Raw genomic sequence first — 22,151 nt, 5'->3', positions numbered from 1 at the left:
TGTGGAGTTTGCACATTCTCCCCGTGTCTGCGTGGGTTTGCTCTGGGTGCTCCAGTTTCCTCCCACAGTCCAAAGATGTGCAGGTCAGGTGAAGTGACTATGCTATATTGCCCGTAGTGTTAGGTGCATTCGTCATAGGGAAATGGATCTGGGTGGGTTACTGTTTGGAGTGTCAGTGTGGACTGGTTGGACCGAAGGGCCTGGTTCCGCACTGTAGGGAATTTAATCCAATCTAATATTAACACCAATGAAACGATTTGATGCTTTGGAGTACAAAATCAAAACAAAAAGTTGAACAGTTACAGGAGAACTGCCAAAAGACCAACAAATGTAGGCTGCTAGTGAGAACTCTAAGAGTACCTGTCCAGAGGAGTCTGCACAGAGAAAAAACATCGACACCGACCTGGAGAGCAAATCTACAGAGGAAGATACAAAGAGAAGATTTAACAGCTGGCTGGTTTTGAAGTTTGAATCTTTCGGTAAATCTTAATCAGGGGTTTTTATTGGACTGGTATCGTATAGGGGAAGGTAGAAGATAGGTTAGAGACAGGAGTTGTAAATAGTTGTTAATTAATTATTCTCTGTTAGACTTTAATAAATAAAGTTGTTAATTTTTACTTTAAATACTGACCTTTGGGAATAGTTTCTTGGTTCTTGAATTTTCACAGATTACTGCATGGTTTAAACCTTCTCTATGTTGCTGGTTTAAATTAGGTGGGGGAGGTTGCACACAATGTTTTAAAATTTGAGGACTTTCGTCCGAGATTTGAACTGGTTTAGACAGATTTGAATAGATTTGGCGGTACGAAAAATCCCAGCAGATTTAAACACTTGCAAGTTAGTGTCCTAGATCATTAAATAAAACTTGAAATAGTGACTTTTAGAAACAGTTCCTTCCCTCTTGAATTTTCACATTACCACATGGGGTAAATCTTTTTTGGGTTTAAATTAGTTGGGGGGGGGGGAGGTGCAGTCCGTGTCATAACAATTCTGACTATATAGAAACAGTAGTGGAGTGTGGAAACAAACTGTTTGTTCCGTGCCAATCGGATATCCTAAATTAATCTAGGCCCATTTGCCAGCTCCTGGCCCATATCCCTCCAAACCTTCCTGTTCATATACCCATCCAGATGCCTTTTGAATATTGTAATTGTACCAGCCTCCACCACTTCCTCTGGGAGCTCATTCAATCCACGCACCACCCGCTGTGTAAAATAGTTGCCCTTTAGGTCCCTTTTAGTCCTTTCCCCCCTCACCCTCATATAAATCAATTGCTGCTTTTTCTGAACAGGCTCAGTGGCTGGCATTGCTGCCTTATAGCGCTGGGGACCCAGGTTTGATCCCAGTCTCGGGCAACTGTCTGAGTGGAGTTTGCACCTTCTCTGCATGGGATTCCTTTGGTGCTCCGGTTTCTCCCCACAATCCAAAGATGTGCAGGTTTGGAGAGGGCACTTGTGGGGAATTAACTTTCACACTTTTTTTCTACTCCTTAGGTCCCTTTTAAATCTTTCCCCTCTCACCCTCAACCTATGCCCTCCAGTTTGGGAGTCCCCTACCCTGAGGAAAAGATGAGTCGTCAAATAAAATGTGGAGCTGCAGGATAAATATAAAATGTCGCTCCAGCCTTTCTTGTCTCCGAGTGTCATTTGGGCACAAAACCTGTCGGTAACACCAGCAACGTCACAGAGCATCTTGCGCATGCTCCTCGGTGACAACACACTACGCATGTTCGCCGGTGTCAGCAAAACCTGCGCATGCTCCTGGTTGTCCGCGGAAACTGCGCGTGATCTTCTTTTGTTGGGCCAATAGGAAGCCCTGGAGGACCGGAAGGAGCGTGGTCCTCCTAATCAGAGACACCCCTATTGTGTGTGTCTCTCAATCTCAATTTATGGAGGGGAGAGATTCTGGAAAAGTTGGGCCAGGTCTGTGTCTCAGTTGGCAAACTCATGGAAAATGCAGTACCACGATGTGAAGTGATAGCATTCCCTGTGGGCGGGGAAGCAGAAAGGAGATGCATTGTTTAAATGGTGATATATTGGGATGTGGAGAAAGTGAGGACCGCAAATGTTGGAGATCAGAGTCAAAAAGTGTGGTGCTCGAAAAGCACAGCAGATGAGGCAGCATCCAAGGAGCAGGAGAGTCAGCCTTACAGGCACGAGCCCTTCATCAGGAATGTGTATAAAGGGGCCTCAGCGTCCTTCCATACCAGTTAATGCCAGTTGTGAGGTAGGTGCAGCAAGCAATGAGCAAAGCAGGTGTTATCTTAGCAAGAGGAATTGAGATCAGAAGTGGGGATGTCTTCCTGCAGTTATGGGATCATTGAATATATTCAAGGCTGAGTTCATCTGATTTTGGAACAACAAAGAAGTGGATGTTTATGGGGGAAGGCAAGGAAATGGTTTTCAGACCATTGCAGAACAATTACCGAGTCAAACAGCACAGAAACAGTCCCTTCAGTCCAACTACTCCATGCTATGTTCTCAAACTAATCTAATCCCATCTGCCAGTGTTTGGCCTATATCCCTCAGTCACAAAGCTGGTCCTTTTTACTAATAGCTGGTCCTTTTACTAAAAGCTGGTCATTCTTCTCAAGGATGCTGTGTCCTTGGTTTTTTTTTTCAGAGGGGTGGTAAAATAACCTGGGCTCCGAAGTGACTGGTTTAGTACAGAGATGAAAAACAGTATTGGGAGGCATTTTTGGTTATATGTGAACAGATGAGACTTGAGGCCAAAGCTTTTATATTTTAGAAGTGACCTGTACAATGAAAGGGGAGTGGTCAGTCCTGAAAGCTGAAGTCTCGTTTGGGTGAGTTAAGCAGTGGACTATGTGGAGAAAGGCTGCTAATACTGTCTCCTTCTGCCCTTCTAACTTCAACTGTAAGCCTCTGTTTCAGTTTTACTTTGTTTAAGGGGTTTGTTTTTTTTTGGTACTGTTGTGTACCAGCATTGCGAAGAGTGTTAAGAGTTTCTCCACAGCTTGTACTGTACTTAATAAAGTTTGGTTGTTCACAGAATTTGGCGTATTGCAGTGTAAGAAGCTCAAGCAAAAGAACTTAACAAAGGAACCTAAGGGATAAGTCTTTCATGCAGAAAGTGGCATGTTTAAGGAAAGAGCTGTCAGAGGAAGTGGTGGGTGCTGGTACAATTATGACATTAAAAGGCATCTGGATGGGTATACGATTAGGAAGGGTTTAGACGATATGGGCCAAATGCTGGCAAATTGGCCGAGATTAGGTTAGGTTATCTCGTTGGCACGCATGAATTAGACCGAAGGGTCTGTTTCTGTGCTACATATCTCTATCAGTCTGGCTTGCCACTAACATTTGCCACATCTATATGTACAGTTTCTGTCTGGTGTCAGTGTCAATGCCTTGATATCTCATTCTTAACTGGACTGGCAGTGCTTGGAATAGAATGCGGCAAAATGAGGGCAATTCACATAAAACATCCCCTTATGCACCGATAGTGGGAGAATGGGGATTCCAACCGGGGTTTACAGATGCCACTTTTAAACTCGAGATCCAGGGGTATCTCATGTTGAGGGGATCTATTTAAAGATGGGGTCCTGATGTCTTTTGAACAGCTGCGTCAGAAATTCGGATTACCTAATGGAGACCTCTTTCGATACTTCCAAATTCAAGATTATATACAGAAGAAGACCACGTTATCAGATAGTCTTTATAAATCAGATAGAGAATGTAGTGTCCTACGACCAGTGGGGGTATTTTCCGTCAGTACTATTTATCATTTACTACATGATAAAGTATCGGGAGATATGGATAATCTGCTTAAAACATGAGATCAGGATTTGGGACTAGAAATCTATAGAAACGTGGAATGATATTTGGGAAAATGCTAGAAGAATTACTATCTGTAACAGAACCCAGGCTATCCAGCTGAAGATACTTCATAGGGCCCATATAGCACCGGTTCGATTGGCAAAATTTAAGGCAGGAGCATCTCCAATGTGTCCTAAATGCAAAATAGAAGTGGGCACTCATGTACATTGCCTATAGACCTGTCATAAGATCCGTAGATATTGGACTAAAGTAGCAAGTACCCTGACAGAAATTTTAGGAACGGAAATTAAAGTGGACCCTGTATCTCTCCTCTTGGGCTTTTCAAACCTTCCCTCCCTGGACACGTACGGGAAGAGACTATTTTCTATTCTTTCTTTCGTGCAAGGAAAAATATTTTGGTGAACTGGGCGGCTGAGGGCCACCCTGGATTTTCAAATTGGCACAGATTAATTATGGAATGTATTCCCCTTGACTTCCTTACAAATATGGTGCACTGAAAGACCGAATTATTTTATAAAATATGGCAGCCCTTCTTGAATTATATAAATACAGATATTTCGGCTATCCTAACAAGGGCTTTTATTTAATTGAGATTACAAACCTGGCTGGTCCGGGGCCCCTCGGGGGACGAATCCCGCACGAAAACGGGTTTTATTATATCCCGAGCATGTAAGAGACTTAAATATACACTCTGGTTAGTTGTAGGTTAGATTAGTAGATAGTTGAGTTTTGTTTGATTTTTTTCTTTTTCGTTTTTTTTCTGTTTTTTGTTAAATTTTGGCTATTGTATATTTGAGTTAATTGTATATCAATGTTTATATCTGAGAGTTTTGTTTATTTTTGTAAACTTGTTAAAATGTTAAATTTCTAATAAAAATATCTATAAAAAAAAAATGGATTGGCAGTGATGACTTTTGTAATCTTTTCTTACAGACTATCTGAAGACAGAAGTTTCAAGTTAACAGATAAAGGGCTTATGTCAAAAATGTTGATTCTCCTGCTTCTCTGATGCTGCTTGCTGTGCTGCGCTTTTCCAGCGATGCAGTTTTTGACTCTGACTCTCCAGCGTCTCCAGTCCTCACTTTCACATCAATGTCTAATAGTTACTCAATCCATCAGGACCGCAACAATTTTCAACTATGATTCTGTGAGAAGGAGCAAAGCGTTCTTTTTGGTTCCAGTTTGAGTACGGTTGAAAGACCCTACTGTTGCAGCGCACTGAGTGTGGAGCCTGAAACAACTCTACTGCCTGGAAAGAAGAATTCATGGCAGGGTTGTACACGTGTGTGTGCAGCTGAAGCTTAGGCCATGGAGAAACCTGAGGAAACACGCCCTGTTGAGAAACCATGGAATTGTGGCGACTGCGGGAAGGGCTTCCATGTCCCACCTGTCCTGGCGGCTCATCAGTGCAATCACACTGGGAAGAGGCCGTTCTCCTGCCCCGAGCGGGCAAAGGGCTTTACTTGCTCCTGTGTCCTGCTGCCCCACCAGCATATACACACTGGTGAGAGGAAGTTTTACTGCTCCATGTGCGAGAAAGGATTCACTTGGGTGGACAACCTCCAGACCCACCAGCGAATCCATGCAGGGGAGAGGCTCTTCAGTTGCCACGAGTGCGGGAAAGCCTTCAGCAATTCCTCCAACCTGCTGACGCACCGGCGGGTCCACACGGGGGAGAGGCCATTCAGCTGCCCCGAATGCGGGAAGGCCTTCAGCGATTCCTCCAACCTGCTGAGGCACCGGCGGGTCCACACGGGGGTGAGGCCCTTCAGCTGCCCAGAGTGTGGGAAGGCCTTCAGCAATTCCTCCTCCCTGCTGGTCCATCAGCGGGTCCACACGGGGGAGCGGCCCTTTAGCTGCCCAGAGTGCGGGAAGGCCTTCAGCAATTCCTCCTCTCTGCTGACCCACCGGCGAATCCACACGGGGGAAAGGCCCTTCAGCTGCCCAGAGTGTGGGAAGGCCTTCAGCAAAACCTCCCACCTGCGGAGCCACCAGCGGGTCCACACGGGGGAGAGGCCCTTCAGCTGCCTAGAGTGTGGGAAGGCCTTCAGCAATTCCTCCAACCTGCTGGCCCATCAGCGGGTCCACACGGGGGAGAGGCCCTTCAGCTGCCCAGAGTGCGGGAAGGCCTTCAGCAATTCCTCGGACCTGCTGAGACACCGGCAAATCCACATGAGGGAGAGGCCTTTCGCTTGCTCTGAGTGTGGTAAGGTCTTCAGCAATTCCTCTGACCTGCTGTCCCACCAGCGGGTCCACACCAGGGAAAAGCCATTCAGCTGCCCCGAGTGCGGGAAGGGGTTCACCCACTCCTCCAAACTGCTGGCCCATCAATGGGTCCACACTGGGGAGAGGCCGTTTGCCTGCCCTGACTGCAGGCGGAGGTTCTCATTGTCCTGCAACTTGCGGAGGCACCAGTGCATCCAACAATCAGATTCCACCAGTGACACTGCAGTGGGTCACCCCCAGGGCTGAACCTCCTGCCCATTCTGACAGTGGGTGCAGTGAGCTTTTGTGTTTTGTGCTGGACTCACCCCCACCAAGCCCACCTACATGGCTCAGGGGTGGCATGGTGACTCAGTGGTTAGTATCACTGCCTCACGATGCTGACCTGGTTTCAATTCCACCCTTGGGGAGACAGTCTGTGTGTAGCTTTCACGTTGCACGCCCCACGTCTGTATGGGTTACCTCTGAGTGCTCTGGTTTCCTTCCCCTGGTCTAAAGGTGTGCAGGTTAGGATGAATTGGCCCATCTAAATTGTCCCATAGTGTTCAGGGATGTGTCGGTGTGGTGCATTAGTTGGGGTAAATGTAGAGGAATAGGGATAGGGGAATGGCTGGGTTACTCTGCGGAGGGCCAGTGTGGACTTGTTGGGCCAAAGGACCTGTTTCCATACTGTAGGGAATCTAATCTTTAAAAAAAAGAATTCCTCCAAGCAATCTTGATAAAATATGCCGAGTTGGACAAAGTATCCCATCACGTTTGAGTTGAAGAAGTCGGAAGTCACACGACACCATGTTATAGTGCAACAAGTTTATTTGAAATCACAAGCTTTAGGAGCATTGCTCTTCCATGAGTACTGCCCCCTCCTCACTTCATCTGGTGCCATGTGACTTCTGACCTTGTCCACCCCAATTCAACACCAGCACCTCCGCATCAGAGTAGACGAATGAGATTGGATTTTATTCGGCCTGATTGTGAGATGTTCCATTTGGAAACTCAAAACTGTCTGACCAACAAAGAGATGCAAATCATAGAGTCCTACAGCAGGAGACAGGCCCTTCGGCCCAACATGGTCCACACCGACCAAACTGTCCATCAACACTAAGCCCATTTCCCTGCACTTGGCCCATTTCCTTCCATACCTTTCCTATCCACGTATTTGCCCCAATGCCTTTTAAATGTTGTTAATGTACCCACCTCAACCACTTCCGCTGGCATCTCATTCCATATGTGTACCACCGTCTGCGTGAAAAGAAACGTTGCCCCTCACATTTCCTTTTATTCTTTTTCCTCTAACTTTAAACTGATGCCCTCTAGCCCTCACTTCCCCAACCCCGGGATAAAAGTCTGAGTGCATTCACCCTCTCACGATCTCTTCACTTCTCGAAGGGCCTCTCTCAGACTCTTAATGCTCTAAATAAAAATATCTTAGCTTGTCCAACCTCTCCCTTTTACACAGACCCTTGAATCCTGGTAACATCCTTGTATATGTCTTCAGCATGCTTCCAAGTTTAATAACATATTTGTTATAGACACTGCCCTGTCTACCTATTTTGTTGGAATTATAGGACCTAATCCAAACTGGGTAATCTGGCTGATGGGGCAGGAAACCACTTCCTTTCTTGAGAGAGAAGTCTCCTGGAGAGAACTGGCTGGCTGACTGATCTACTGACCCTCAGTGTCCCACTGCCCTCAGTTATCTGGAGGGGTGTGCACACATTTGCCTAAGGCTTGAAACCTTTATCATCTTTGGGATGGATCCCCATTCATTCCGTGCTATGGAGTCATGCAGCCTGGAAACAGACCCTTCAGACCAACCAGTCCATGATCCCCAACTAAACTAGTGCCACCCATCTGCTCCTGGCCTGTATCCAGTATGTTAATACTTTTGTTCATTTGTTCACCGTGAGAGTTGGATAAATAAATTGCTGATTGTTGATTTTAAAGTGTTGGGGATTTATTCTTATCACTAGAGCAGGTTACACCACTTTTCATGCTAATTTTACAGATTATTGGGCGACACACTCCTCTGGGTGTTTCTCTTTGAGATAGGTGTGGCTGTCAGCCTTTGCTTTATAAAAGTATTGACGTAATGTAGTGCTGAATGCAATGGAGTCAACATGAATCCCAGCCTCTCACTGTGGTTGTGGGTGAATCGTCTTAATTTGGCTCTTAACTCAGAAACTGCACACAATTAACTGCTGAAACAATGATGAACACTTTATTGTATGGAGCAACCAAAAATAAAACTCCTCAAGTTTTCATTGGAGAAAAGAAGGTTTAGGGGTGACTTGATAGAGGTGTACAAGATGATTAGAGGTTTAGATAGGGTTGACCATGAGAACCTTTTTCCACGTATGGAGTCAGCTATTACAAGGGGGCATAGCTTTAAATTAAGGGGTGGTCGGTATAGGACAGATGTTAGGGGTAGATTCTTTACTCAGCGAGTAGTGAGTTCATGGAATGCCCTGCCAGTAGCAATGGTGGACGCTCCCTCTTTATGGGCATTTAAGCAGGCATTGGATAGGCATATGGAGGATAGTGGATTAGTGTAGGTTAGGTGGGCTTGGATCGGCACAACATCGAGGGCCAAAGGGCCTGTACTGCGCTGTATTCTTCTATGTAACCAAGTTCAACCTCACTCACAACTTGGCTATCACCCAATTGATGGCAGAATTTAACTGAGTTTCCCCCAACAGTATCTGTCTCTGGAAGTGTCCAGGGATTCAGTGCAGCATTCTTCTTCCAAGTACTGCTGCTACATCATTCTGGTTGAATTCTGGTGGAGATTCCTCGCTTTCAAATCTGTGATGTGATGCTTCTTTAGATTCTAACACCACCTCCCCATACTTCTGGAGATCTCCGGTCTGTAGCTTACCTTCTTATCCTCGAGGTTTAGTGGTTTGTTTGATACAGCGTTTCCTGCAAAAAACCCTTTACGTCAGGGCCTTCCTTCCACAGACAAACTTAATTGTCCTTTTATCATGAGCTTATTAAACACTTCGCTCATCTGTCCCAGGAAACATCTTGTTGTTTTGCGTCCTTCTTCCCAGGGATGGTTAACTACCAGAAATTAGGCCATTCAGCCTATTGAGTCTGCTCCACTATTCAATCGTGGCTGATACGTTTCTCAACCCAATTCTCCCTGTAACCCTTGATACTAAAGAATGATTGAGTCTGCTCCACCATTCAATGGGCTGAATGGCCTAATTTCTGCCTCCTGATATAGCAGTTTCTCAGTGGCCCTTTTGTTTCTTGGTCCAGAAAGAGTTCCTGCTGATTCAGGGAGTTGCAAAGTTCTGCAGTTTACAGGACCACACCACATTCCCCTCTGCCTCCTCCTGAGATACTGGCAATTCCAAAGATCCCTTGGTATCCCTGAAAACAATCGAGGTGTCTGGAAATCTCTGCTGCTACTCTGGAACAGAAGGATTATGGGGAGAAAATTTAGAAATCTGATGTGAAAAGGGACTATGGAGTTCTACTCCAGGATTCTCTCAAGGTAAACTTACAGGTTGAGTCAGTAGTTGGGGAGGCAAATGCAATGATGGCATTTATTTTGATCAGACTTGAATATAAATGCAGGGATGTACTTCTGAGGCTCTGTAAGGCTCCGGTCAGCCCACAATTAGAGTACTGTATGTAGATGTGGGCCCCATATCTCAGGAAGGATGTACTGGCCCTAGAACATGTTCAGAGGAGGTTCACAAGAATGGTCCAGGAATGAAAAATTTAACATATGAAGAACATTAGAGGACTCTAGGTTTATACTTCATGGAGTTCAGAAGGATGAGAGGGGATCTAATTGAAACCTACAAAATAATGAACGGTGTGGATGTTGGGAAGGTGTTTCCATTGGTAGGACAGACTAGAACCTGAGGGCTCAGCCTTCGCGTCAAGGGAAGACCCTTTAGAACAGAGGGAAGAGAGGCTCCTTCAGCCAGAGTGTGGTGAGTCTGTGGAATTCACTGCCACAGAAGGCTGCGGAGGCCAGGTTACTGAATATATTTAAGACGGAGATAGATAGGTTCGTGAGGATCAAAGGTTAAGGGAGAGAATGGGGTTGAGTGGCGAAGCAGACTCAATGGGCTGAATGGCCTAATTTCTGCTCCTATGGTCTTATGATATGCTGATGTGTGGAGGGATGAGAAGGGGGGAAAAAGAGATGAAGAGAGAAAGACAGTTAAGGTGAAGCTCGATAGAGATGAAGGAAATATAAGAATTGTATGATAAATGGCAGAACACATAGGAGCACTGGCATACAGAGAGATCTGGGCATATAGATCCGTGGAAGTGGTAATGCAGGTGGGCACCGTGGTCAAGAAAGCACACAGCACACTTCCTTGAGTGTAAGAGTTACGTTACAGCTGTTTATTATGGCCACATTCAGAATATAGTGTGTAGTTCTGGTCACGGTGCTACTGGAAGGATGTGGGTGCTCTGGTAGAGGGTACAGGCAAGGTTCACCAGGACATTGCCTAGTCTGGAGGGCTCTCGTTATGAGCAGAGGAGGCATAAACCTGGATTATTTTCTTTGGAAAAACAGAGGCTGAGAGGAGACCTCGACAAAATGCTGAGATACACAGATTGGCTGGACAGGGGTGGCATGGTAGCTCAGTGGTTCGCACTGACGCCTCACAGTGCCAGAGACCTGCGTTCGATTTTAGTCTCAGGCAACTATCTGTGTGGAGTTGGCACATTGTCCCTGCACCCCACCTCCCGTGTCTGTGTGGGCTTCCTCCGGGTGCTCTGGCTTCCTCCTACAATCCAAACTTGTATAGGTTAGGGTGGATTAGCGATGCTACATTACCCATAGCATCCAGGGAGAGGCAGGATAAGTTGGATTGTCTGTGTGTAAATTGCTCCAATGTTCAGGGATGTGTAAGTTCGGTGCATTAGTCAGGAGTAAATGTAGATAATGGGGGTAAGAAAACGAGTCTCTATGTGTTAATCTTTAGAGGGCCAGTGTTGACTTGTTGGGCTAAATGGTCTGTTTCCACGCTGGAGGGATTCTATGATAGTCAGAGGCGTTTTTTTCCCACCAAAGTAGAAAGTTCAACTAAAAGAGGTTCAAGGACTGTTTGGGGGGAAAGTGGTGGGGGTGGGGAATTTACACAGAGGGGTGGTGGGTTTCTGGAACGCACTGCCAGTGGAGGTAATGGAAGTAGGCACCTTAACAACGTTTAAGGTGTATCTTGATAGACACATGAAGGGGAAGTGAATAGAGGAACAGAAGCCATACATGGGCAATAAATAGCAGGTCTAAGTAAGAATTAAGAAGTAGCACAGGCTTGAGGGGGTGTGTGTGCCTAAAGCAAGTGAGAAGGGCCTGTGCTGTATTGTATTGATACAGCTTTCCCCCACTATTTGAAAGTAGAGTGTTCCTTTCATAAGCCGAAATGGCCTAAAGCGAAGAGTAATTACCATGAATTAATTTATATTATGCCTTTCTTTGTAAAAGCGACAATCCTCTTCGGATTTCTTTCGGTTTGTGAGAAAGGTATTAATGTAGGTCTTTTGTTAAAGTGAAGTAGTGTAAAGTGAACTTTCGAAAAGTGGGGGATATCTTTATGCTGATGGAGGGGAGATGGGGGAGCAATGAAGAGGGGTGGATGGAGGCTCAGGTGCAGAATAATAAACACTGAGACACCAATTGAGCAGCCCAGACTGGCCCTGTGCTGGAGACTCAATGGGATAGAGACAAATGTATCTATTTCAGGTATACCTGCAGTATGCTCCATCCAGGATAAAAAAAAAAAATGTCCTTCATCTGCTTCAGCATACAGGGCAGATGAGCAGTTTCTCCCCAATGTGGACCAGGAGGTGTTGCGACTGAGTGAAGCCTTTCCTGTGCTGAATGCAGGTGAATGGCCGCTGCCCGGTATATAAATGCTGATGAATATCGGGCAGGCGGGGAAGGGAAACCGTTCCGACACTCCCTGCATTTTCATGATTTCTCCATGGTGCAGGTGTCCTCGTATTTCTCCAGGTTCAACAATCAGTTGAAACTCGCTCACACTTACAGCATAGGTGTGGTGTTACTGGTGAACCCTCTGATAATTGGAGAACTCTGTAAAACATGTTCCAGTCACTACTCTGGTGTGTGGGTATGTAAGACTCTGTGAGTTTCCAGTCACACTGACATTTAAAACCTAACAAAGCAGACAGACCTTCTCCCCTTTGTTTTCAAGGCCATCAATATCCAAGTCCTGGTGAATCAAGCGATTGTCAGACTTCGATGTGATGTTTGGTCTGAGATTTATGCCTCCAAATTCTTCTCTTGTAATATTCCTGTGGAAAGAGATTGCAAAGGTCATCGCTGTCAGTCCACAATAGAAAATCAGAACACACATTTCTAGTTTCTGTGGATCATTGTTTCCTCTCTTAATACCCAAGATCTTTGTGCTGATCTATACGTAAATGTATACAGCAGGGTAATGTGGTGGATTGCATACTCCAGGAAGAGTTCACTCAAGTTGCTGAATGGACATCTATCATGCGGTATTGACGTTCTTACTGAAGATATACAATATGCTGCAGTGCAATATTATGAGCCCAGAAACAACTGCAAATCAGGCTTTTAGAGCCATAAACATTCCATCAAATATGTAACATATACCCCAGACTTATCTGTCTTATATTAACGCACGGTTGTCTTACAATTCCAGAAGACTCAGATTTAAGTTTTAAGTGTGACTTTTTGTAAAAGAAGCCGTCGTTTTGGACTCCTTCCATGCCATACTGACTCTATTACTGGAAATACATCCATACTACACCAGGATTCATTGATCGATGACGTGAGGTTTATCTTTACCTTCTTATAATTTTCTGTTGCATAAATGTTTCGACGAATGCCAACGCTTTTCACCAGTCATACAGTCAGAGACATAAAGCACAGAAACAGATCCTTCAATCTAACTTGTCCATGCCGACCGGATATCCAAAATTAGTCTAGTTCCATTTGCCATCACTTGGTCCATATCCCTCTAAACCCTTCCTTTGCATATAACCATCCAGATGCCTCCACCACTTCCTCCGCAGCTCATTCCATACACGCTTCACCCTCTGCAAAAAAAAGGTTGACTGCAAGGTCCCTTTTAAATTTTCCCCCTCTCGCCCTTAACCTATGCCCTCTAGTTCCGCACTCCCCCTATCCCAGGGAAAAGACCTTGATTATTCACCCCATCCACACTCACGTTTTTATAAACCTCTTTAAAAAACACACATTCAGCCTGCGATGCTCGAGGGAAAACAGCCCCATCTTATTCAGCCTCTCCTTGTGGTTCAAACCCTCTTACCCTGGCAACAGCCTTGTGACTCTTCTCTGAATCCTTTCAAGTTTCACCACATCCTGCCTATAGGAGGGAGACCAGGATTGCACACAATATTTCAGAAGAAGCCGACTGAAACTGACTTTTGCAGAGTCTGCTCCCTGCTTGTATTCATACTGCCTCCCGTTGTTGCAAGTGAACAGTGCTTCCCCCTTTCTCTCTCCCTCCCAGGATAAGGAATGGAAAGGGGGAGACATTGCTTCATTCCCAGATTTTGCCCAGAAGAGCCCCCCTATTGTCTGAATGCGCAAGTTGGACGGTGAGCTTCTGAAGCTACTGCTGCTCCTCTCTTTCTGAATGAAGGTTGAGCTTCACTCCAGACTGCAACTCCCTTTCTCTGTCCAAACATCTGTGAGCACAGCACATTTTTGTTGAAATAAGGCATATTTCCTGAATGTTACAATTAAAGGGGTGTCTTCCCCCCGATATTTCAAGGGATGGTAAGTCAGAGAAGGACCACGCCTTGTGTTGTGTGGCTCGTGTGACAGTTGCAACAGGATGTCCCAACTCCTATGCTCAATTCAAAGTTTGAGAGAAGATTTGTAGCTCGGGTGCTCATTGTTGTGGTTCTGTTCGCCGAGCTGGGAATTTTTGTTGCAGACGTTTCATCTCCTGTCCAGGTGATATCCTCAGTGCTTGGGAGCCTCTTGTGAAGCGCTTCTGTGATGTTTCCTCCAGCATTTATAGTGGTTTGTCTCTGCCGCTTCCGGTTGTCAGTTGCAACTGTCTGCTGCAGTGGCCGGTATATTGGGTCCAGGTCAATGTGTTTGTTGATAGAATCTGTGGATGAGTGCCATGCCAGAGAACAGCCAGGGAATTCCTAGAGGCATTGCCTCGAGGCATTTTTCCAGCACCACATTTTTCAACTCTGGATCTGGGACAAGGTGTGTGGTGTGGGGGGAGGGGAGGGGAAATAAGGAAACTGGTGAAATCTACATTGATCCTATGTAGTTGGTGGGTCCCAAGGCAGAAGACAAGATGTTCTTCCTCCAAGCGTCAGGTAGCTAGAGCTTGGAGGAGAGGCAGCCGAGGACTTGCGTGTCCTTGACGGATTGGGAGGGGGAGTTAAAGCGTTCAGCCACAAGGCGGTGGGGTCGTTTCGTTTTGGCGTCCCAGAGCTGTTCCCTGAAATGTTCTGCAAGTTGGCGTCCAGTCTCCCCAATGTGGCAGAGACCACATCGAGCGCAAGGGACATATAAATAAATCTTATAAACAAATTGTACAAATTTTAGCCTGCCAGGGTTATTTTCTTTAATTAAGTTAAAGAAAATTTTAATTAAATTGGGTGACTACATGAAACGGTTTGTTGGTCAGACTCAAATCATCATCCTCAAATGAGACAATGCCATTAATATCAGTGAACTGCTTTTGTTTTTAGAACCACAAGTTCTTGATTTATTTGCACAACTTATTGGTATTCACATCTGCACATTCAATGTCAAACTCTGACATCAGAAATGACATGACACCATTAATTTTTTTCTTACAGTAATTCAACAAACAAATTAATAACACACAGTGAACACCAAGTCTCATTAATATGAAATTAAATTTGACCAAAAAAAAAGTAAAATCAAGATGAGAGATAACAAATGGGGGAAGGGCAGAAGGCAAGAAATGCAGCATCATAGAAGGTGCTCCTCCAGGGAGTGTATTTTACCAACTACAACTGCTCAATATAAACAAACACTCTGACAGGACCCTCCGGTTTTAATGTAAACCATAGCCCCATACAGTAGGTACCATTTAAATAAGTTAATAGATACAAGCCTTGAGCAAATCCAGCCTCCAGCCGGACCCCCCGCTTCTTGGAGCTTGGACCTTCCTCCAGCTCCGGGGGGTTGTTGAGCTCCTGGGCTCCGGCCGCCGCCGAAGAAGCCGCGGGCGCCGGCTCTCTCTCCTCCACCGCCGACATTTTTAATTTGTTTTCTCGTTCACCCGATAACTGTCACCTCCCCTTTCCCGGGCCCCGGGAATTACACACAAATAAACAATAAACCCCACCGGGGACTGTCTCCTTTTCTTCACAACTTTTGTTTGAAAAGTTCTGGCTTTAATTTGAAATGTATTTTAAAGGTATTTTCTGAGGTAAACGATGCCTGTCTGCCCCCCTCCCTCCGTCAGAAACCGCCCGCTGAGTCGATGAGAAAACCGCAGCCTCGCGCCGCCATCTTTGTTTTTCTTCTTCTTTCCATCTCCTCCTTCAGTGGCACGCGTCATTCGCGTCCCCTCCAATCAGAGTGCACCTTACTCCACCTGACCAATGGCGGCTGGCTTTGCGCGTTGTGTTGGTCCCACCCTCTGCAATATCTCTCTCCGATTAGTCGGTACCGACCACAAGCTTTGGGATTGGTGGGGAATTTCACAATCGTCAGTGTATCCGCCCTTTTCATTCCCGTTCATTCATTCAGCAGCAGATGACCCAATTTACTGCAACGGGCTGTGGGGCTATAGCGGTAGTGTCACATATTCAGGGGGAAGATGTGATTTTTAACGTTATCAACCAATTCAACTGTGGCACCTCCACATCCATTCATTCAATCGAAGAGGGCTCAATTTAGTGTAATGGGCTCTGAGGGTATAATATTTGTATCCCATGTTGGGAAGGAACCTCTCCCCATTCATTCAGTAGAAGAGGGCCTATTTGCTGCAGAGGTTTTTTTTAAGGCGCAGTGGTAGTGTCCCTATCTTCGAGCCCTGAAATCCCACTGCTATGAGGATGTGTAATAACAAATTTTTTAGTCATAAGTCACATGACACCAGGTTATAGTCCAGCAGGTTTGTTTGGAGGGGATCTTACAGAAATATATTACATTATGAAAGAAATAGAAATAGGATGTTGCATTGGTAGGTGAGACTAGGATAAGAGCGCATGGCCTCAAGATTAGAGGAAGCAGGTTTAAAACTGAACTGAGAAGAAACTTCTTCACCCAGCAGGTTGTTAATCTATGGAATTCCTTGCCCAGGGAAGTATTTGACATTACTTCAGCAATCAAGAGAAGCAGTAGATACGTTTTTGAAAAATAAAAGAATTAAGGATATGGTGAAAACGCAGGTAAGTGCAGCATAGTCCACGAAAAGATTAGTCATAATCTTATTGAGTGGTGGAGCAGACTCGAAGGGCTAGAAGGCCAACTCTTGCTCCTAGTTCTTATGCTCTTATGTTGAAATCACAAGCTTTTGGAGTGTAGTCACTTCAGCAGATGAAGTCATGAAAAAACAAGTGCAGGAAAGAGAATTTAGATAAATGAAAGACAGAGCATCTCAACGGTCAATTACTTACTCCCATTCCTATTTCTGATGATCTTACTACACAGCAAGTTGTGTTTTCCAAACATTAATTTTATTTCCATTGTTTAAAATCAAATATTTAAGATGAACAGTTTGTTTTTCCTCACTTGGACACACTGTGACCCACAACACTGTGAATATCATAAACCCGTTCATGAGATATCATAGGAACAATTCATAAACTAGATTTGTCACTGAGATACTAGAAAGGAGAAGAATTACCAACATGTGCAGGATGCTAACGAAAAGTTAGCAACCTGAAATGGTAACAGGAACAAGTGAACAGTCCCAATCAGGAAACTCATATTCTGACATCCACTACAGTACCTTGCTTTCCTTTTCAGTTTAATGATCCATAATTGAATCTGACTCCAACACACTCTCTGGCAGGCAGTTCCAGAGGTCAAAGTATTTTCAATCATTAACGAAGTAAGTTTTGGATCCATCCCAAAGACATTGAACATAGAAAAATACAGCGCAGTACAGGCCCTTTGGCCCTCGATGTTGCGCCGATCCAAGCCCACCTAACCTACACTAGCCCACTATCCTCCATATGCCTATCCAATGCCCGTTTAAATGCCCATAAAGAGGGAGAGTCCGCCACTGCTACTGGCAGGGCATTCCATGAACTCACGACTCGCTGAGTAAAGAGTCTACCCCTAACATCAGTCCTATACCTACCATCCCTTAATTTAAAGCTATGCCCCCTCGTAATAGCTGACTCCATACGTGGAAAAAGGTTCTCATGGTCAACCCTATCTAAACCCCTAATCATCTTGTTCACCTCTATCAAGTCACCCCTAAACCGTCTTTTCTCCAATGAAAACAGCCCCAAGTGCCTCAGCCTTTCCTCATACGAACTTCCTACCATACCAGGCAACATCCTGGTAAACCTCCTTTGCACCCGTTCCATTGCCTCCACATCCTTCCTATAGTATGGCGACCAAAACTGCACACAATACTCCAGATGCGGCCGCACCAGAGTCTTATACATCTGCAACATGACCTCAGGACTCCGGAACTCAATTCCTCTACCAATAAAAGCCAGTATGCCATATGCCTTCTTCACAGCACTATTTACCTGGGTGGCAACTTTCAGAGATCTGTGTACATGGACACCAAGATCCCTCTGCTCATCCACACTACCAAGTATCCGACCATTAGCCCAGTACCCCATCTTCTTGTTACTCTGAACAAAGTGAATCACTTCACACTTAGCTACATTGAACTCCATTTGCCACTTTTCTTCCCAGCTCTGCAGCTTATCGATATCCCGCTGTAACCTGCCACATCCTTCCTCACTGTGAACAACTCCACCGACTTTCGTATCATCCGCAAACTTGCTCACCCAACCTTCTAGCCCCTCCTCCAGGTCATTTATAAAAATGACAAACAGCAATGGTCCCAAAATAGATCCTTGCGGAACACCGCTAGTAACTGCACTCCAAGATGAACCTTTTCCATCAACTACTACCCTCTGTCTTCTTCCAGCCAGCCAATTCCTAATCCAAACCTCCAACTTACCCTCAATGCCATACCTCCGTATTTTTTGCAGTAGCCTACCATGGGGAACCTTATCAAACGCCTTACTAAAATCCATATACACCACATCTACAGCTTTAGCCTCGTCCACCTCCTTAGTCACCTTCTCAAAGAATTCAATAAGGTTTGTGAGGCACGACCTACCCTTCACAAAACCATGCTGACTATCCTTGATCACATTATTCCTATCCAGATGTTCATAAATCCTATCCCTTACAATTCTCTCTAAGACTTTTGCACACAACAGAAGTGAGACTCGCCAGCCTATAGTTACTAGGGTTATCCCTACTCCCCTTCTTGAACAAGGGAACCACATTTGCTATTCTCCAGTCTTCTGGCACTATTCCTGTAGACAATGAGGACATAAAAATCAAGTCCAATGGCTCTGCAATCTCCTCCCTTGCTTCCCAGAGAATCCTAGGATAAATACCATCAGGCCCAGGGGACTTATCTATTTTCACCCTTTCCAGGATTTCCAACACCTCTTCCCTACATACCTCAAAGCCATCCATTCTAATTAATTGTGACTCAGTATTCACATCGGCAACAATGTCCTGTTCCTGAGTGAATACTGATGAAAAGTATTCATTCAGTGTCTTCCCCAATCTCTTCAGCCTCCACATGCAACTTCCCACTACTATCCTTGACTGGACCTATTCCTACCCTAGTCATTCTTTTATTCCTGACATACCTTTAGAAAGCCTTTGGGTTTTCCCTAATCCTACCAACTAAGACCTTTTCATGTCCCCTCCTTGCTGCTTTTAGTTCTCTCTTCAGATCCTTCCTGGCTACCTTATAACTATCAATCGCCCCAATTGAACCTTCACACCTCATCTTTACATAGGCCGCCCTCTTCCCTTTAACAAGGGATTCCAATTCCTTATTAAACCACGGTTCCCTCACACGACCCTTTCCTCCCTGCCTGACAGGTACATATTTATCAAGAACACTCAATAGTTGCTCCTTGAACAAGCTCCACATATCAATTGCGCCCTTCCCTTGAAGCCTACTTTTCCAAGCCACGCATCCTAAGTCGTGCCTCACCATATCATAATTTCTCTGCCCTTAGCTATAACTCTTGCCCTGCAGTGCACACTTATCCCTCTCCATCACTAGAGTAAAAGTCACCGAATTGTGGTCACTGTCCCCAAAGTGCTCACCTACCTCCAATTCTAACACCTGGCCTCGTTCGTTACCCAGAACCAAATCCAGTATGGCCTCACCTCTTGTTGGCCTGTCTACATATTGTGTCAGGAAACCCTCCTGCACACATTGGACAAACACTGACCCATCTAATGAACTCGAGCTTTCGCTTTCCCAGTCAATATCTGGAAAGTTAAAGTCCCCCATAACAACCACCCTATTACTTTCACTCTTCTCCTGAATCATCCTCGCAATCCTTTCTTCTACGTCTCTAGGACTATTAGGAGGCCTGTAGAAAACTCCTAACAGGGTGACCTCACCTTTCCTATTCCTAACCTCAGCCCAAACTACCTCAGATGGCGAGTCTTCATCCATCGTCCTTTCCACCGCTGTAATACTATCTTTGACAAGCAATGCCACACCTCCCCCTCTTTTACCCCCACCTCTGACCCTACTAAAACATTAACCTGGAACCTGCAACAGCCAATCCTGTCCCTGTTCTACCCATGTCTCCGTAATAGCCACAACATCGAAATCCCAGGTACCAATCCATGCTGCAAGTTCACCTACCTTATTTCATATACTTCTTGCATTGAAGTATACACACTTCAAGCCACTTTCCTGTTTACAGGCACCCTCCTTTGAGATTGATGCCATGTTCCTAACCTCCCTACACTCCAGGTCCTGCACCCTAAAGCTACAGTCTAGGTTCCCATGCCCCTGTAGAATTAGTTTAAAACGCCCCCCACCGAAGAGCACTAGCAAACCTCCCCCCAAGGATACTGGTGCCCCTCAGGTTCAGGTGTAGACCATCCTGTTTATAGATGTCCCACCTTCCCAAGAAAGAACCCCAGTTATCCAGATACCGGAATCCCTCCCTCCTGCACCATCCCTGTAGCCACGCATTTAACTGTTCTCTCTCCTTATTCCTCGACTCTCTATCACGTGGCACGGGTAACAAACCAGAGACAACAACTCTGTTTGTTCTAACTCTGAGCTTCCAACCTAGCTCCCTGAAAGCCTGCCTAACATCCTCAACCCTCTTCCTATCTATGTCGTTTGTGTCAATGTGGACCACGACTTCAGGCTGCTCCCCCTCCCCCTCCCCCTTAAGGATCCGGAAAACACGATCAGAGACGTCACGGGCCCTTGCACCTGGGAGGCAACATACCAAACGTGAGTCTCTCTTGCCCCCACAGAACCGCCTATCTGTGCCCCGAACTATTGAGTCCCCAATAACTATTGCTCTGCTCTTCTCCACCCTTCCCTTCTGAGCAACGGGGACAGGCTCCGTGCCAGAGGCCTGAACCCCATTGCTTACCCCTGGTAAGTTGTCCCCCCCACAAGTATCCAAAATGGTGTACTTGTTCTTGAGGGGAATGGCCGCAGGGGTCCCTGCACTGGCTGCTTCTTCCCAGTCCCCCTCACTGTCACCCATCTGTCTGCAATCTTTGGAGTTACTACTTCCCTAAAGCTCCGATCTATGACCCCCTCTGCCTCCCGAATGATCCTAAGTTCATCCAACTCCAGCTCCAGTTCCCTAACACGGTCTTGGAGGAGTTGGAGATGGGTGCACTTCCTGCAAGAGTAATCAGCAGGGACGACCATGGCATCCCTCACCTCAAACATGTTGCAAGAGGAACATTGCCCTACCATCACTGCCATCCCTCTAAAAGTAACCTTTTAAAAACAAACTAGGTCCAAGAATAGAACAAGCAAAATGCAGCACTTATCTACTTACCACAACGGGTCTTATTATTAGGTTAGGCACCTCTGTAGTGCCTCGGGTTCCTCTCCTGCGTGCTTTTATAGGGGAAGAAACCTACCCAGGTAAGCTTACGCTACACCAACTTCCAGATCCGCTTCGCGCTTTTTAAAAAAAAAACTTTCAAATTTAAACCGTTAAACAAACGTCACTGAGCCTTCAAGCAGCCCCTGCCAAACAGCCCTTACCTGCTCTGCTGACACTTCTATAAGAGGTGTTGGCTGGACCCAGACACTTCGGCGGGCAGTGTTCATTACTCATGTGTATTCTCTCCCCCACCCGCCTTAAACTAATCACCTGGGTTGTGAGTCCATTGTGCTGGCATTCTGGTGGCCCCAGGCAGTGTCTGTATCTGCTCTGCTATTTCTCTCCATATTGTGATCCAGCGGCCATCTTGTGTGTCAAGTTGGCCAACTGATGGTTCAGTAGCCATCTTGTGTTTCTGTGTGCCTAGTAACACCCTGCCCTTCCCCACCTCTCCGCCATGCCCACTCTCTCTCCCCCACTCAATCTCTCTATCAACCCCACTCATTCTCTCTCTCTACCCCCACCCTCTGACCGCCATGTTCTCTCTCTCTCTGTCCCCCATCCTTTTGGTCTCTATTCTCCCCAGCTCCCACCACACCCGTCCTTTCTCGAGCCTCGAACCATCTTTGACCGCTGTATCAAGGACAGAGAGAGAGAGAGATAATGGATAGTAATGAGTTGGGAGGGGTGATAAATGGCTGATCTTCAAAATTGAGAATACCTAAAATGATGTTTGCAAGGTTTGTGAAGGTTTGTAGCTCAGGTTGAGGTTTAGGGTGTAGGTTTGCTCGCTGGGCTGTAGGTTTGATATCCAGACGTTTCATCACCTGGCTAGGTAACATCATCAGTGACGACCTCCAAGTGAAGTGCAGCTGTGTCTCCTGCTTTCTATTTATATCTTTCTCCTGGATGGGGTTCCTAGGGTTTGTGGTGATGTCATCAGCCTCTCAGAAAACGAACAGGAAATGACATCACCACAAACCCCAGGAACCCCATCCAGGAGAAAGATATAAATAGAAAGCAGGAAACAAC

The 22,151-nt window shown here is 45.7% G+C and overlaps 1 protein-coding gene and 1 long non-coding RNA gene across 2 annotated transcripts in view; one reads left to right on the top strand and one right to left on the bottom strand.

Moving 5' to 3' along the window:
* Positions 1-4,670: 4,670 nt before the first annotated feature.
* On the top strand, positions 4,671-7,744 carry LOC148142988 (uncharacterized). The gene has a single exon (XM_087973932.1). The coding sequence runs from the start codon at positions 5,109-5,111 to the stop codon at positions 6,270-6,272; it is 1,164 nt and encodes a 387-aa protein (XP_087830058.1). The 5' UTR covers positions 4,671-5,108; the 3' UTR covers positions 6,273-7,744.
* Positions 7,745-8,109: 365 nt separating this feature from the next.
* Positions 8,110-22,151, bottom strand: part of LOC148142987 (uncharacterized) — a 33,406-nt gene continuing 19,364 nt past the window's right edge. The window contains exon 3 of the long non-coding RNA XR_015751086.1: positions 8,110-12,311. This is a non-coding gene — a long non-coding RNA (uncharacterized LOC148142987). The remainder of the gene's footprint in view (positions 12,312-22,151) is intronic.

Source organism: Chiloscyllium plagiosum, unplaced genomic scaffold (genome assembly GCF_037043375.1).
Source record: "Chiloscyllium plagiosum isolate Xiang-an unplaced genomic scaffold, Cpla_swu_hap1 HiC_scaffold_27, whole genome shotgun sequence".
NCBI classification, from domain to species: Eukaryota; Metazoa; Chordata; class Chondrichthyes; order Orectolobiformes; family Hemiscylliidae; genus Chiloscyllium; species Chiloscyllium plagiosum.
The sequence above is the reverse complement of the archived record's forward strand: the minus strand, read 5'-3'. Positions and strand labels throughout refer to the sequence as shown.